General features: G+C 42.0%; 1 protein-coding gene across 1 annotated transcript in view; it reads right to left on the bottom strand.

Moving 5' to 3' along the window:
• Positions 1-834: 834 nt before the first annotated feature.
• The window catches only part of ccdc88b (coiled-coil domain containing 88B), a 32,047-nt gene continuing 14,575 nt past the window's right edge, over positions 835-18,306 (bottom strand). Inside the window, exons 14-28 of the mRNA XM_028416079.1 lie at positions 18,056-18,124; positions 16,567-17,256; positions 15,964-16,143; positions 14,845-15,185; positions 14,561-14,720; positions 13,266-13,634; positions 11,410-11,571; positions 10,392-10,669; positions 10,132-10,275; positions 8,700-8,886; positions 7,521-7,666; positions 4,877-4,984; positions 3,016-3,167; positions 1,290-1,628; positions 835-1,048 (exon numbers count right to left, since the gene is read on the bottom strand). Coding sequence (XP_028271880.1) covers positions 999-1,048; positions 1,290-1,628; positions 3,016-3,167; positions 4,877-4,984; positions 7,521-7,666; positions 8,700-8,886; positions 10,132-10,275; positions 10,392-10,669; positions 11,410-11,571; positions 13,266-13,634; positions 14,561-14,720; positions 14,845-15,185; positions 15,964-16,143; positions 16,567-17,256; positions 18,056-18,124 — 3,375 coding nt within the window. The 3' untranslated portion in view covers positions 835-998. The remainder of the gene's footprint in view (positions 1,049-1,289; positions 1,629-3,015; positions 3,168-4,876; positions 4,985-7,520; positions 7,667-8,699; positions 8,887-10,131; positions 10,276-10,391; positions 10,670-11,409; positions 11,572-13,265; positions 13,635-14,560; positions 14,721-14,844; positions 15,186-15,963; positions 16,144-16,566; positions 17,257-18,055; positions 18,125-18,306) is intronic.

Below are 18,306 nucleotides of genomic sequence, written 5' to 3'. Positions count from 1 at the left end.
CTCTGCAGGCATCTATAATTAAATGGCTCCACACACTGCAGGAGCAACAGCTGAAGGATTAACAGTGTTTCTGTGAGGGTTACAGACTGACAAAGTGGAGTAAAGGGTTACGTCAAAGTATAACTGAATGTATCCATAAAGAATGGTGACAGGTAAACTGAAATTTAATCTGGTCCTTGTTGAAGAGGAACATTAAGACAATAGAGAAACTGTGTGTTTCTTCAGTGGCATGAAGTGCCACTCTAATTTAATCTATCTATATCTTTCACTTCTGTCTGTTCAGACAGGCTGAGACTGCAACTAGCTAACTATGAGAACATGAGAGCAATCAGTGTCTTATGAGGAGCTTCTGATGTCACTGATGATCACTGAGTCTGATTACCTGTGATACTCAACTACTACTACTCAAGAGCCTGATGCAGGTCAGCTGGACCTGCAGGAACTGTAGTTGACCTGCTTTAGGCTCTTGAATGAAAAATGACCTGGACCTGTGACTACTGCTTTAGAACAAGGAATAAATGCCAACTGTTTTCTTTCCCACTGCAGACACTGGATGGCACTGAGTGCAAAAAGGGCTTAACAAGACTAGTTACAGTAGTTGCTGCCATTTTAAATAGTTAAACAATTATTTTGAGAGCTATTAAAAGTCTACCTGAATTTTTTAGGTATTGCAATGGGAACATTTTTAAACTGTGTCAGCCAGTGAGCCCATGATTGTGATTGACTGATTTTACAGAGAAAAGAATGAACAAAGGAACATCACAGCTTTTTAAAGGGCAAACACTGAGTAAAACTGATCTGCAGAATGGCAGCAGCAGTGAGGGGTTTGCTAATTGGCGGTTCAGAGAAGTTGTTAATTCACAAGTCAGAAACACTGCAAATTACTGAGTGGAGAATTTATTAATGAATTCAAAAGTACTAGGAGGATCTCTTATTTAAAACATGATGCATTGGAACAGTTTACTGCAGGAAAATAATGTAAAACAGTGACATTTTATTCAGCTGGGCTGTAGTTGTGTCCCGGTGTCTTCACTGGAGAGCTGGTTTTCTGGAGGGCAGAGAAAATTACAGTCTCATAAACACATGCATGTAAAAACAATATTAGCTGTGTCACTGCAGGACTGTTTCCCTTTATTCAGGGAACATTGAACATTGAACAACTCTTCTATCACAGAGGAACATTTGAAAGTTAAATTAAAAAAATATGAATCTGAACATGGTTTAACTTTTTTTCTAAAACTGTACAGACGTAAATAAAAGACATCTTCATCCCACATTCTCCTCCTCACCTCTCTCTTTGTGCTCCTCCACGCTCTCCTGGTTGGTCAGTGGTGCGTCCCCCTCCTGAGGTGTGTTTGTTTCATTACCCTCTCCTTCCCAGAGGACAGAGGAGTTGTTCTGGCTGGAGCGTAGCCGCAGGCGGGGATGGTTCTTCTGATCACCGGGACTAAAAGATTGAGAAACTCCGGAGCCTGCTCTGGCCAAACCCAGCCCCCAACCGTGACGGGATCCCAGCTTACGACGGCCCCCTGAGTTAGAGCGCGAGGTGGGAGTCCCAGGAACTGAGATGTCTGTTTGAGATGGAGCTTTTCTCAAAGGAGAGGGAGAGACCGGAGCGCTGCGGGGGTCTGAAACAACATGGAGGTATTATTACTTCCAGTATTGATACAAAGAACTGAAAGTAAGTTACATGACATTTAGTTGTGACTCTCACTCTGAGATAATTCCAATAAGAATTCATAGTGCTCAAGCAGCAATATTAATCACAGAATTAGTGGTTTAAATCCGGTTCTCCTCCTCCTGCGTCCTTAAGCAACACATTACACAACCCAGATGGGCAGGCAGCCCCGCCAGCCATCGATCCATTATGCTGAATTATTTAACCATTAAAAATAAGTGCTTCAAATGAAGTGTGTAAATTAAAAGTAGTGCTTTATTCAGCAAATATATGAAGTATATAAAGAATTTAATGTAGCCTACATGCTCTGGAACACACAGCGTAGTTAAAAACAGTTTTTATCCATGCATTTTTAAACAGCTTTCATCAATAACGAAGTATAAACTGTGGAATAAATGTAATATTTTAGCTTCATTTTCATAGTTCTAAATTATTTTGTCATTTCTTTTTAACTTTATAACATTTAAAAAAAAGAAAAATATTGTGTAAAGAAATACAAATTCATTTATTTTTTAAAACTACATTTTCTATTCAGGGTGGGATTTTAAGCAGCAGCTGTTCATTTACCTATTTTTTTCCTGATACATGGTGAGATTTTTATTCCACAAACATATTTCAAATGAATTAACTAGAACCTAACAGGATATCCTCATCTTCAAAAAGACAATCCCAGGTTAAGTAGCCATGAATCACTTCTAGGGTATAATATTCGTGGGAAATTTTGCCCCAAACATGTAAAACAGGAGTGAGAATTTTGTGGGAAACGTCTCAGCCCGCTCTCCACTCTGCAGAGATTTTCTGCTTCCTCCACTTGCTGATAGATGAGCGTTAAAATCCTTTTAGTACAGGCTCAATAAAAACCAGCAAGAAATAGAGAGAGACGCCCCATGTTGAGAAATCAAGGTTTTCAGTAGGGATGATAGAAAACATAATAGGAAAGAGAAAAATAAAATTGGGGACAATGTTGGTGTAGAGAAAATATATTAAGAATGCAGGTTGGAGCTTAAATGCCGGCTTTGATTTTGTCTGCTGAGAACTTAATTTCTTTCTCTCTGTCAGTCGAGTGCATATAAAGAGGAAGAAGCCTCAAGAATCTTTTCAGATCAACATGTGGTTAGCAGAGAAAGCTAGCCTCAGTGAGTGTTGGCAGGGAGTGATCTGAGGAGACAGGAGTAGTATCAATGCCGGCCACACTTGGTAGTCATGAGATGATTTGTATGCATGCCTGTGGCCTTGCTTGATGGGGTGAGCATGTGAGCATATCTTTGTGTTTGTGAGTGTGAGAAAGAGGAGACTATAGTGTGCTCGGCTCTGTGTGTGTGTGTGTGTGGGCTCACCAGGCTGAGGTGTGTGTGTGTCTGATGTAAATTCAGTGCTGTCGGCCAGGTTTTCCACGCTGCCCGCGGCGGTGAAGAGGGCCCGTCCCTCTCTTCCTCCTCCCCGTGGTTTGATTAGCTTCTTCATCCTGTCTGCAATCCAGTTAGATTTCCTGCGAGGACACAGAGGGCAGGGACCGTTTACAAAGAGGGATGAGCTCCTCCAACACACCCAGATTTTCCAGAAGCGTGTCAGCGGCTTCATGCAGCTCATGTTCACGTGTGAACATCATTTTGCAGCTATGACCATGAACGTAATGCAACAGTTAACATGTCATGACCAGCACGAGCTGTGCCACCTAATATTACTAATCCTAATCCTCGAGTCAGATTTATCACATGTACTTATGTAAAAACTAAACTAATACATCACTTTAGAGGTTAAATCCCTAAACAATCTGACAACATATAAATGACATTATATATTACATTATAGTTCAGCTCCTCCACGACCACCTGTACTTAACTAATCATTGTGTTTTGCACATATTGAGCATCTTGTATTGTAAATACCAACAAAATCTTCACATAATTTACATATTTTTAGTTGGGGTTGTTGCACATATGTGTATATATATATATATGTATATATATATATGTATATATATATATGTATATATATATATATATATATATATATGTATATATATATATATATATATATATATATATATATATATATATATATATATATATATATATATATATATATATATATGTATATATGTATATATCTATGCATGAGTTCTGTCCTTTTGATATAAAGGAATAAAAATAAAAAATCCTACTTTAAAAAAACACATCCCAAATGCAAACAATCTGAACAAATGTTGCCACTGCTAATTATAACTGATGAATGTATAGCAGAACTGGTGAATAAACATAATAAAAGTCAAGTGTGTAAAAAAATCATCATTAAATTAAAATAAATGTTGCATTCAGCTCTGAGAGCTATTTGTTTTATGTATACTTTTTAAAAACTACTGTTATTGTACACTGCAGCTAACTATCAGCCTGTCTTGAGTTCCAGTTCACAATAATGAAATTTTAATTCATATTTTTAGTTCTTTTGGTTTGTTCAGGTTCTGTCCTGTTTTAGATGTACTGCATACTATTATGTTGATGAAGATTCTCAGTCATCCAGGTCATCATACGTAGAGAAGATTGAAGCAAGGCGTCTGGACTTGTAGAGTTTTCTAGAAGACGTTTCGCTGCTCATCCAAGCTAATCCCAGTTAGAACTGATGAAGCTGCTTGGATGAGCAGCGAAACGTCTTCTAGAAAACTCTACAAGTCCAGACGCCTTGCTTCAATCTTCTCTATGCATACTATTATATTAAGAGGTGTTATTATGGCTCCTTAATGTACCTAATTAACAACACAATAACCCTAACCCTAACAACAAAAATGTAAAATACATCCTGCCAACTAACAATTAACATTATAAAGTGTACAAAGGTAGAATTTAACTGTTGTAGTGAATACAGATGAAAAGGGCTGCTGTATAAGAGCCATGATTAAAGAACTACCAATTTCCCATTGATGTGGCTATTGTGGCTGTGTCATTCATGCTAATTGTGCACTCTCTACATCATTGTGGAGATCCAGCAAAATAAGGAGTCGCACCAATAACATGACCATTTAAGGAAGGTGCGTAAACTTTAGGAGAACATTAGCAGAATCATTTTAAATCTATTGAAAACAGCGTGTTTGAGGCTGAAAATAAAGTGTACAGAAGGTTTAACACAGGCTATTGTATCCTCTGGTTCGCACAGTTAATTAATACAGTGTATTGGCAGGTTATAGGTAAATATATAGGGTACTTGGCCTTGCTGGCTGGCGTCTGCGAGCTGGGCTCGAGGACTCTATACTGATCCATAATCTTCTCCACCAACTTCTGCTTCTCCCGACGGAGCTCGCTGAGCTTCTCCCTGAAGGAAAGCACATGAAGCATCAGAACAAAGCAGCTGAGAGGCGGCAAAAGAGAAAAGTGAGTAGGAAGGACTGGTTTATTTCATGCATGCATTATCAGTGCAAGTTGATGGGATTATTCTAGAAGTGTGTGTGTGTGTAACACGGCGGATAGCGTGTGATTCAACCAATTTCTACAACCTCACTTCTGAGAAATGGAGCCTGCTGTGATGTTAGAACTGGATTCTTTTTTAACCAGCACATCAGACAAGAGAGAGTGTGTGTGTATGTGCGTGTGTGTGTGTGGGTGGGTGGACGTGCTGCTAAGAGCAAAGGTTTCAGGGATCAAGCTGTGGTGTGCACAAACATTACAAATCAGAAAAATAAACACAATAACAGCATGAGCTGATCATTACCGACGCGAGGATCAGGGCTGTTTCATATCAAAGCCTCTGGATATTGTTAGCATGAGTCTGCTGATATGTCCAAGCAGAAGTATCTTGTAGATCATCATAGTACATGACCAAGTCTTAGGTGTGAGATCCACAGCATTGGTCTGTGGCAGGTTTCTAAAAGAGGCTGAGGAGCCTATAGCAAAAACCTGTAGTTCTTAGGAGGATGTTCTCAAACTTAGCAGACATTAATGGTGCACGCCTAGAAGGTAGCTACTAACAAGCTGAGTCTTTTTTTGCTTTCCATCATATTTGGGACAGTCAGTGCCCTCCTGTGAATGATTTTTATCCATTCAAGATCGACTTGTGTGTTAATCTGATGTTAAATTATATCTGGTCTTCTTAGTCTTTGCCTCCCGGTCCAGCTTGTGATCTGACTTTATTTTTATTAACACTTGTTTTTCTAAGAGGAACTGCTGGTTGTGAAATCGACACATCTGTCTCCTCCTCACAGTGATACTCTGTTCCACTTGTATCCTGGTGTTAGTTTGGATTAGATCCTCACTAATGATCCACACACTGTACTTGGCTCAGGACAGTGACCTGCTTGGATAACCTGAACAACAAGAAACAAATGCTGCATTTGCTCTGAATATGCACAGTATTCCACTCTATATGATCGAATATCTCTGTCTCTCATCTCTTAGACAGATAGACACATAGACAGACAAACCTATCACCAGGTTATCATCTGCTTTATAGTGATGGGGTGACCTTACAGTAGCAAACACTGGCTTATTTCCACAGCAGAGAAACAACTCTAACATTCATGGAAATCCAATATTTATTTCCCTTTTAGCTCCATTTTAATCTCCCCCTAACTTCTGAGGGAGCCACTTTTCAGCAGATAAACGCTCCTGTCAAGATGGCTGTCTCAGTTGTTTTTATCTTGCTCAGCCGTGCGCCGTCCCCGGCCACTTCTTATTTCCCTCAGGCCCACGCATTTCTTAAGAACTTTCCCGAGCTGCCATTCTCCATCTTAACAGATGCCCACAGACTTCCCCACTGGCCCCAGTCACCTGACCCACCTCATCCCCGGATATCTGCAGCAGCTCATCTCTCCTGCTCCTTTCCACATCATCATCGCTGCTGTGGCTGTTTCCCCCATAATACCGTGTCTCTGATTATCTATTCTCAGCTGCCTCAGTGTGTCCCTACTGCCAGTTGTGTCTTTTTCCTGTGTCTGTCTGGACTTGTTTGCCTGTTTGGTTGCTGCTCAACTGTAAGAAAACCACAGCTACAGTAAAATCCTTGCTGGCCAGCCAGCCTCTCCCCACTGAAGAAATGATGCATGCCCATATGTTTTCAAGGCAAATTAATATCTAGTGAATATACTGCAACTAAATATGGCGGTCGGGGCGGGACTCATTGGAAACCAAAGGGAAATTAGTTGCACAAAAACCCTGATATTTTCCTAAATCTACCGAGTATTTTGAATTCCTCAATCAAAACCAAACATTTGTCATTTTTGGATTCAGTGACAATTTGTTGAGGATCTGCTGCATCTGTAACCCTTATTAAAACTGTTCTGATATAAAACAAAAAATATAACACTGTTTTGTCCAGTCTCATGAAACCATGTGAAAGGTTAGCTGTAATATCTTTATCTGTACTTTAACACAACAAATCAAGGCTGAAAATGAAGGTGCACAAATAATTAATATGTGAGTAATTGGGTTCCTAAAAGAGAAGAAAAACCAGTGAAACCAGCTCTGCATGTTTACTGTTTGTTCTGGATTAATCGGTTATTGGTTTAACAGTCATTATTAAGACAACTGCTGAGCACAGTTGGACTGTGAAATTGTTCGCAGTCTCAAAAATGTTAATAGAGGTGCTTTTATGGTGTGGATATGAAGCCGGGTGTATAATCACTAACATCTTCCACATATTATCACATTATTATGCACTTTAACATATTACATTAAATTCTGCTCCTGATTTCTTGGTACTATTTTCCCGGGTGTGTGTCTGTGTGTGTGTCTGTGTGTGTGTGTGTGTGTGTGTGTGTGTGTGTGTGTGTGTGTGTGTGTGTGTGTGTGTGTGTGTGTGTGTGCGTGTGTGTGTGTGTGTGTGTGTGTGTGTGTGTGTGTGTGTGGGTACTCACTGGTACTCCCTCTGCTGTGAGTAGTGCTGGTCACGGCGCTCCAGGCTCTGCTCCAGTAAGGCCCGGTTCTCCTTCAGCAGACTCTGGTTCTGCTCTGCTAAGTGTCGGTTCTCCTCCTCCATGTTCCCCTTCAGCTGAGTCAACAGCTACACACAACCACACCATTACAATAAATACCTTGGTATGCTCTGCAGCATAACGCTTCTGCTGTACAGCGATGCCATTTGTTGCCGAATGTTGTGTACTGATATGCTTCCTGTCTCAGATTTGAAGATTGCTGCTATTTTTAGACTCTCACCTGTTTTTATATTAATATTTATATGAAATATTACATTAAACAATATCAAAGTTAGGTATAATAAATTGATATTTTCAGTGACTGGTGCATGCTGCCATTTCAGCAACCAGATTTTATTCTGATTCCATTTATGCTCCTTGTCTTTTCTTGGATTAGCCCAGATCGTCCATCTTTAGATACTCTATCGTCATCATGTTTCAAATCCTGCACCGATTTTTTTTCTCTGCTTTTTCTCGTACAAACATATTCTACATTTTCACACCGACCGAATGTTCTTTTAGCAGATTTCATGAGCAGCCGGTCGAGTTGGCAGAATTAAGCATCTGTCGGTTGACTTCTGAAATCGTTCATTGGAGGTCAATTTCCACCAGTTACATCCCTCAGACGAGCAGAGACCCAGCTGCTTGAAAAACATTTTCAATATTCAAAGCTTGTTTGACAACATTACACAGAAGACCAAAGCTGCTGTGAAGGGAAGGGATGTCTCTGCTCCTCGTTAGCTGCTTGGTATTCATTTGCTGTTTAGACCAATGTATCATTTTGTCTGCGATGTCAAGCTAAAATTGGCTTTATATCAAGTATTTGAAATCAGGTAACAACCGTTCCCCACTGATGGCGTGATAGCTGTTCCTCCCTGACCACAACTATGCAAAGCACTCTGAAAACCTGCAATGAATTCCTAATACAGTTTGTTTAATTGTCCAATAATTTCTTAGATACGTTTGTTTTTATTTCAAGAGGGTCATTTATCTGAGTGTTGCTGCTGCAAAGCACTAAATCCTGTTTTGCATGTAAATGGTCACTTTGGTGGTATGAATACAGAACCTGTGTGTCCCTGCAGCCCTGTGTGTGTCTGTGTGTGTCTGTGTGTGTTGTGCTACCTGGTACTGGCTGGTGAGCCGGGCGTTGCTGAGGTCCAGGCTCTGGTTGGTCTCCCTCAGGCCGCTGAGCTCCCCCTCCAGCCGGGTCTTCTCCAGCTGAGAGGTGCTCAGCTCTGCCCTGAGCACGGAGCCCTGAGCCAGCAGCTCGGCCTGAGACGCCAACCACTCCCTCTGCTGGGCCTGGAGCCTGCAAAACACACACACACACAGACCACCCACTGTAATATGTGTCCTGTAAAGTGCTCTTCGCTAAGTGCTCTCTGGCTTGAGCTCCTCATTATGTTACTATACAACACAATGACAAAACCACACAACAACCAACAAATAAATCTGACATCATCTCGGACAAAACAGTTCAAGATCACATCATTGAGTCTCTCAGCGTTTACAAAATAGAAGCAATCATCTTTGTTTAGTTTTGTAATGAGAACTGAGAGAATGAGATGAGATGAAACCGTTAACAATCACTGAGGGGGAAATAGAGTAACATTCAGGAATAAACATTTTATTTTCCCATTGTGCATTAAAATTGTACTGGATGAAAACTGGCCCAGCATACTGAGTGGCTTGATATTAAACAAATCAGGCACTACGGCAACTAATCATTACATTATTCTACCTCTGATCTGCTCGACTGGCCTTCAATGCCATTGAAGGGACATTTTGTTTGCTATAGATTTGTGGTTTGGAACATGTGTGTGAATTGAGTGCACACATTGAGTTTCTCTGTAAGTTGTAAAGTAAAGTTGATATAAGCTGCAGATTTAGGCTCATTTTACTTTCCCATTCTGAAATTGATTAAAGTATTAATCTGTTGTGATTCTTCTTTTCTTTGGCATTACTGAACAGATCTAAGCAGAATCTGTAAATGCATGTTGTCAGAAAACCAGCTCAGCAGACCACGCTCTCTCCAGCTTGGCAATCAGCGAGTGATCAATTCCATCAATATGACGATGATGGTTAATTAACTAATTATGATACACAAGTCCCTTATGGTGAGGATTATCCTTATGTACCCATCAGCTATCGAAAGGAAAAACAATCAAAACCTGACGATGTCCATCTGAGGCTTCAGTCCACATAGACATAAAGAACAAATCAAAATTACATTATGACCTTAATTCATGTTCTGTATGTGGGTGTTTTTGTGACTGAAGCCAAATAAACCTTTTTTTGGGGGCCTTTCATTCACACCTCTTCAGTCCTGCTTTTGATGCTTTGTGCAGCCTTGCTTTTCTGTGCTGAGCCCACAGGACGTAAATGAGAACAAGAAATGCATTCTGTGCATTATAGAGTACATTTGCATTCAGTGCAGCTCCTGTGTTGCTCACTGCGCTTCATATAGAAGCATTACTTGTATTCAAATGAACTTGAGTGCTGTCAAAGGACGATCACATCTCATGAATACGGTGCTGAAGTGGCTGTTTGTTACCTCTCGTTGTCTTCTTTCAGCCTCTCCAGCTCTCGTTCCCTCTCCAGCCTCCTCTGGGCCTCGGCCTCCATCTTCTCCCTCTCTTTCTTCATGTCACGCTCTCTCTCCTCCAGCTGAGTTTTACCATCCAAAAGCTCCTTGTACCTTAATATTGGGAAAACAACATGCACCCCGCCCCGCAAAAAAAGACTTGTGAGGACCGGTTCACACAAATGTGAGGACTTTAGTTTGTATGGTGCAGTCAGTGTGTGTCTGTGTACCTGCCCTCCAGCTCCCTGTGCTCGGCCTCGAGGCTGCGGTTGTTGCTCCTCAGTTGAGAGTGTTTCTCCAGCAGCTCCTCCAGCTCCACCTCCTGTCGCTGTTGCAGCGCCGTCATCCGCTCATGGTCTCGCCTCAGAACCTCCATCCGAGCCAGCGACTCCTCCCGCTCCCGTGCCCACACCTTTGACTCTGCCTCCAAGGCGGCACAACGAGCCTCGCTCTCACTGCAGCGTGCCAGCACTGCTGCATGCTGGGAGCTCAGTGATGCTTGCTCCACCTGTGAACAGAGAATGTCGTGCCTGTAATTCATCTTTTAAAATTAAACAGAGAGCAAGTAAGCATGAAAGCTACTTAACCTTTTACCACAAGATGAAAACATCCATCTGGAATCTTTTGAGTCAGTTAAGAAAAAAATACATTTAAAAAGCACCAGAAAATCACAGCAACCACCAACTGAGGCATTTTAAGTGACTTAAAAAAAATTCCCCATGAGCTTTTTTGTTTTTATTGAATAGGTCCAGGCTTGATGTTTCTGTGTTTCCAGTCTTTATGCTAAGCTAGGCTAACCAGCTGCACACCATACACATAAGTATGAAGCCTGTTTTCTCGTCTAAAGCCCCTTTCACATAGTGACTATATTGTTTATAAAGAGTAACTTAGTAAGCGTGGCACTGCCTTAGTGTGCACTTTCAAGTGCCGCGCTGGTCTTACGTAATTAGAGATGCGCCACTGTGTTGGTGTCTCGTGTGGCGTGTTCCGCCGTGCCAGCTTGCCCTTTCACACAGCTGTCGTGTTGGCACTGTGACAACCTTAGCTGCTGACTTCAAACTGGACCACATTGCAATACCATTTTCCTGACTTAAACAGGCTGTGTGGAAGGGACTCCACGATTATACAATAATTACACTTCCCCTCTTCCCTTATGTCCAACAGCAGACAAGTGTGCCTTATATTAATGTTCAAAATCATGTTTTTTTCTGTCATTGTTTTTTAGTCATTATGCCTGTGTTAGGTCACCTGTAGCTGGGTGTTGAGCGTCTGTAGTTTGGTGCAGGAGTCCTGCAGGCTGAGGGAGTGGCGGCGCAGAGCCTCCAGCTGCTCCTTCAGGTGCTCACAAGCCTCGTGGGACTGACACAACCGCGTCAGCAAAGCCTCTTGTTCTGAAACTGCTATTGCTTTCTGAGGAGGAGAAAAAAGACCTTGTTTCATTTTCATATTGAAGGATCCATCAGTGTCATAAGCAGTGTTACCTTTGGCGTCACACACCTCAGAATATATCCATATTATTGGATTGAATCTGACCTTTCAAAGAGCTCTCAGTCAGGCAGAAGCTTTATGTGACATTTGTGTCTATATAAACAGAGATGATGAAATCCAGACATAAAGTACAGTATATGGTGCGAATATATCACACTGCTGCACGTGTTGTTTAATTTTAGATTTCATAGGTCGTGGTACGGTTCTTTGCACAGGCTTTTAATAACCAATCAAATGTAGTTATGACACTGGGTTTTGAGCGGTCTGCTCTGATGTGTATGTAAAGGTATAAACTCTTGCAGCACATCACAGCTGACCTCTGCTTCCACTACACAGTGTGACTCTGTTTGAACATTTCTCTAAAGCCCTTTTTTCACCTTCTCATACAGGCATACTGTTGACTGTACCGCCACACGGGGGACTTCGACTTTTCTTCCTGGCACTTTAAAGATTTTCTGTTTTCCACCCCTTTTGCTGTCCGTCACACAAAGTGACTCTGTATATTTACTTCAGTCCTCTGCCTGTGTGTAGTTACATTTCCATTGGCTTTTGGCTTTTTCTATTGTACTTTTGTTGGAAACTAATACAGATTTTTAAACAGTGATTCAGACTGTTTATGAACAAAAATGTCTGGCTGCCATCAAAGAATGTTTTCCTCTGTAAAAATGCTCTTGTTTTTGTTAAGTTTATCACTTACAGGGGGCATTTTCCTGCAGAATGACTTCTTTTACTTTATTTTTTTTTATTTTTTTATTTTTAAAATCTCATGGAAAATTGTCAATCAATTAAAGGGGTCTACAGCACTGTTCTATTGGAGAAAACCTTTAAAAATATTCTGTGTGGGGAGCTGGTAGGTTAGGTGCTCTTCCACTAGGATACCACTGAAGCCCACAAGACCACAGCACTGACAGCTTTCAAGTGGAAATGTGGATTTGAACTCACCCAACACTGTTCACCTGACTGACACCCTCAAACCCACTGACCTTCCTGTTCATCAAAGAAGGGGCTCAGTTGAACACATTGTTACTGCTGTGGACCACTTTCTGGGGATCCAAGATCCCAGCATCTACAAAGAAGGGTGCCTTATGCTCAACTGCCTCTGAACTACATGTACAGAGGGTGTAGGCCCTCTGTACAAGTAAAACAGGTGTATCAGCAGGACCGGGTTTTAGGTTTTAAGGCTGTTTGTGCCTCTCCTCATCTATCCTGCTCTAAAACTTGACAGACACTGGTTGAGATGTCTGACCTTGGTGATGGTGAAGATGTCCCTTACAACAGGATGTTATGTGTGTGTCTGATGGACAGAGAGAGAGAGAGACAGCAAGAGCTGAAGTGAGCGAGCGGCAGAGCAGATAAGGAGATTAACAGTAGCTGAGGTGACATTTTAAAACTGATGAGCAGAGATAAAGCAGTAGTTCTGGAAATAAAGTGCTGCACTCTGGGAAGTGGTCTACTGTGAGTTGATAGTCGTCAAGCATCCACAGAGCAAGAATTTCAACATAATATAGATCATCTCCGTCACACAGAATTTGCACCGAACCGCACAGACATCCTGCAAATGAGATTCAAAGCACACACACATACATCACTCACAGGCATAAAACACTGATACACACCTCCTTTTCCAGCACCAGCACCCTCTCACTCAGCTGCCTCTCTCCTGTGGTACGATCCTGGGCCGTGGAAAGGTCACAACCTTTGCCAGCTTCAGGGGTTTGATGCAGAGGTGACATCTCCTGTGTGTGTGACGACTCTGAATGTGAATTAGATGCAGCGTTCGCCTCTGCACCTTCTCTCCTCTTTTCCATCTCAAGGAGAGATTCACTTTTCATAAGGCACTGGGTGAGTGATTCCACTCTCTGCTGTGATTCTGTGAGAGAATCTGTTGTCACCTTTAGCTCAGATTCGGCTTTTTGCAGCTTCTGCGTCAGGGCTTTGACTTCAGTGGCCAGTTTCTGAGAATGAGCCCGCTCATCGGACAGATCCTGACACGAGAGAAAGAGCAAAGGGATAATGTTCATCAGTTTCCAAGCAGCAATTAGTGAACCAGAAAATAATGTATGCAACTAGGGAATTATTCACTGCAACACGTATTAATCAAGATGTTACATCATTTAAAGTAAAAACAAAGAATATTAAACATGTATTTGGTTCCTTTGTAATAAGTATGCAGCATAATGAGACTTTGCACACAACCACCATCGTGGCAGTTTCTGCATGTATTAAATGCACAGCGCTGCAGTTTTTTACAGAGAATTTTCACACCACTTCAACTAACTGTGCACTACGTTGTAACGAGGGAGTGATGAGACACTGCTGTCATGTTTCTGGGGCTCAGTTCAATATTTTAGCTGCTGCTCAATTTTACATTTGCATTGTGGGTAACAGTGTCCACAAAGAGCATTCTGACACTAAAATTACAACTACATTTATAAATAGTTCATATTGTAAAGACCTCCCACAGTAAGGTTGATCTTTGATGTCAACAGATACACATAACTTTATCATTTTAATCTTTTGTAGGACATTGTGTCATAATTGGAGAATGAACTTGTGAAAATTATAGGGTAATTATAAGGTCTCAGTGAACATTAACCACAGAATTTTAAGCAATTGGTCCTTGAGTTCAAGTGAAGATTTATGAAACTTTTGTTTTTAAAATATCATGTTCAACAGAATGGGACGAACACCTCATTCTGAAAGCAGTACAAGCTGTACAAAATATAGAAACATCAAAGAATGGACAATTATTCAAATGAATTTATCATAAGTTTAAATGTATAAATAGAGATATCTGCTGTCTGGAGGTAAAGTTCAGGTTATTTTCCTATATTCCTGCTGCAGAGCACACTGTTAGTGACTACATTGTACACACACACACACATATATATACATATACTTATATACAAACCTGGGAAAGTGAGTTAATCTTGTTCTGAACTTCTGCATACTGCTCCTGCAGCTGCTGTTTACCCTCCTCTGTGCTTCTTAATTGAGTGCTCAGCTCTTTCTCCAGGTCCTGAAGCCGAGTGCAGAGCTCTGTGGACTCAGACAGCTGCTGACACACACGTCTACACACAGCCAGCAGCAGACACAGGTCAGACACATACAGACAGTTTATATATATATATATGTGTGTCTGGGTGTGTGGCTCTTTGTGATAAAGGTTAAGTGTGTGAACAGGAGAGTGTGTACCTGTGTTCAGCGTCCAGGGCCCAAGCTCTCTGGTTGCTGTGCTCCAAGGCCAGGGTCGTGCTCTCCAGCTGCTGCCTCAGCCTCGCTGCCTCCCTCTCTCTCTGCCTCCCCTCCTTCCGCTGGCTGTCCAGCTCTGACTGACACACCTCTTTCTCCTGCTCCAGCCGTGAAGCCTCCATCAGTGCCTGGTCTCGCGTCCTGGCCAGAGATTCGGCCTCCAGGGTGGCCTCACGGAGCTCTGCCTCCAGCTCAACCTCCCGACGACGTGAGGTCTCCAAACTGCGGCCCTGACGTTCCAGCTCTGCTCTGAGAGTCTGAGTGGTAAGTTCCAACTGGTCGCCCTGACAAAAGAGGAAAGATAGAGGATAAAAGCCATTTTAACTTTGCCACAGTAGGTAAAGACAAAAAAAATCAGACACATTCACAAATGTATAAACACAACTAAACCTGACTGTCAATAGAAAAATCCCAGGTATCACCTTTAACTGGGTGTTTTTAAAGTAAGTACAGTAATGTTTGGATAAGTAGATGTTAATGCACTCCTTCCACAACAAAAGCTGGATTTTCTCTGTAAAAAAAAATGGGAGGGGACCGGATGCAATAGAATATTACAACATCAGAGGAAGGATTATATACGGCTCTTTCTGAGTGGGAGGTTTTCATGAATCGCTTTTATGGTATTTCTTTAATGCTGACTTAGCAGTACTCTTTTCCTTACTGTGCAATTTCACTCATGTCTTGAAATTTTACTGCAAATAGCACATTAAACACAGTATTCACAAAAAGCGAGCATTTGAAGTAACAAAATTCACATCTGGACAAATGCACTAAATAAGCTGTACCAAACGGATCTTTCTGCTGAGTATGGAGGAGTTTTTTGTGTGAGTACTGCAGTTCAAATCGGACTCAGTCACTCAACACAAGGTGGATGAAAGTGTTTTAATTCTCACACAGCCTAATGTATCCGTTTCACTTCATGCTGTCAGGTCCACCTCCTGCTGGACAGAATCTCTTGCAACATTAAAATTAGTTTTCCAAGCTGTTTAAAGAACTCCTGACTGAAATAATAATTCAGAGACATCACACTGGCTTTTAGAAATGCCCCCCCGTCTCTCCAACCTTGCGCTGGGCAGTGCGCAGGGTGTCCACTGTGCTGCGCAGCATGTCCCTGTCTCTCTCCAGTGCAGCCCGCTCTCCCTCCAGGGTGGCAATGGCCGTGGTCTGAATCCTGTGGAGCTCCGCTTGGCTCCGCAGGCGGCACAGCTCCTCCTCCATGGACAGAGCCTCAGACTGATGAACCTGAGAGGAAAAACAGTGAGAAAGTGAGCGGGCTGTGGGCCTCTCCACATATATCCTAGAGAAATATAAACAAAAACGACCTTCATCACAAAGCTGGTTAATTCCTAGAGTGTCACAAACAGCTCAGTAAAATATGCAAAGGGACAAATGGTGTACAGCCATGCTACACCGCTGTGAGACTTCACTGCACAGCATGGCTGAATGTTAAGATCATGCTAACATGCTCATATTTGCTAACATTTGCCAAGATGCACTACAACAAAAGTGGATGGGAATGCAAATGCTCTTACAAAGTGAAGCTAATGCACCACGGCTGCTACAGTAAAAACTTTACAATGAATCATGCAGTTTATACTTCCATAATTTTATCATATCTTGAGTGAATATCTCAGTTCAGTCAAGCTCTTCAGCTGTCATCTGTACCTCTATCTGCCTGCGGGCCTCCACCAGACTCTCAGCAGCTTTCTTTAGACGTTGCAGCTCAGAGTCCAGGAGAACCAGCCTCTGCTCAGCCTCCCAGGTTCTTTTGCTCTGCTCCCCCAGCTTGGAGCGCAGATCCTGGGCCACCATTGCTTGTCTGTCAGCCTCCTCCTGGGCTACCTGAAGCTGGTTAGTCAGAAGCTCCACCTCTGGACCAGACAGGGAGCACCCAGCCAAGCGGACATCTGTAGTCTCTGTGTTATCTCCTATGGGAGGTTTGTGGACCTCTGTGCTTGCTGAAGCCTGTTCTGTCCTTGGCTCACTTTCTTTCTCCTGTTTCTCCTTTTCTTTCTGGCCTCCCTCCGCCTCTCCCCTTCTTTTGGTCTGGATCTTTTCATCACATCGTCCCCCTTGAAGATCAAGAACCTCCTCACCAACTCCTGCTTCTCGCTGTGTCCCAATGATTTCTCCTCTTTTCTCCTTCTCTTCCACCACCCTGATCCTTCCTTCACCCTCTCCCCTGTGGGATTCAGACCCCTGGACTCCTCTAACCACCTCCTTCTCCTCCTCATCCTCTCTTTCTGGCCTCTTCGCTTCCTTGTCCTTCCTCTTGTCTTCTTGGTGTTGCAGTTTAGTCACCAGCTCTTCCAGGCGCTGCTTTAAAGTGGAATTTTCATTCTTCAGGTTCTGAAGCTGAAAAATACAACAGGAGAGAAATGTATGAGAAGCATTTCATCTCCTGCATTTTTCTTTTTCCTTTTTTTATGGGGAACTTTGATGTAGTGAAGCATGACTGAACATGAAGAGAGAAAGACTAAAACTACATTTTGTTCTTCTCCAAAATGCTCTAAGGTTCAATACAAAGAGCTACAAAAGACGTAAGATGGGGAAATTCAAAATTGATTTCAATGATCTTTGGTTGGTTGCAACAATAGCACACAAAATCACTTTTCTGCAAATTAACTACAGGAAACTCAGTTCAGAAAGTAAAAACCGATTCCAAGCAGAAGCAGCAGCTTTAAACATGTTTTTTTCCAGTTCAGTGTGAACTTTAGAGACAGATAATAGGAATAAGTTCTGAGAGCGGCGAGAATATCTGCCTACACGCAATACAAAAGCTTGAAACAGGGGGCAACAACCAGACTTGTTAGAGTACTTTGAAGAAGTTTCACTGCTCCTCCAAGCATCATTCTAAAGTTTTTCAGTTCTTTTGTTTTCAACAGAACTGATAAAGCTCCTTAGACCCGACCTGTAATAAGTCCAGTTGCCCTGCTTCAAGCATAAGACTAAAAAATGATCCTGATGACTGGGAATCATCATCAACTAGCTGCCTACAGTTTCACTGCACAGCGTGTCACACTGGACCATCACGGTAGCCGCCCTTTGGAAAAAGTTGACATTAACATTGACATTATGTTACATGTGTTACATGTGACATCAGTCACACGGTTAAATTAAGCAATTATGGACCTACAGTATCATCTGTGCTCACCTCCCTGAGTGTGCTCTGATGTTCCATCTCCATTTCAGCCTGCTCAACCTTTGCATCTGGAGAATCGGCCTGCAGTAAAGAGAGATGGACGTTTAGCCTCTTTGTTTCTGACAACCTGCTTTCTCTGTTTCATTTGCATCCATAAGAGACACGACCTTGAATTAAGACCATTAATAAGACCACTTTACACATTCTGGACGTGTGTTTATAAAGTCAAACTTAAATACATGATGTACATATCTGCGTTGTTT

The sequence above is a fragment of the Parambassis ranga genome, chromosome 10 (assembly GCF_900634625.1).
Source record: "Parambassis ranga chromosome 10, fParRan2.1, whole genome shotgun sequence".
Taxonomy (NCBI): domain Eukaryota; kingdom Metazoa; phylum Chordata; class Actinopteri; family Ambassidae; genus Parambassis; species Parambassis ranga.
This window is presented reverse-complemented; position numbering and strand designations above follow the sequence as displayed.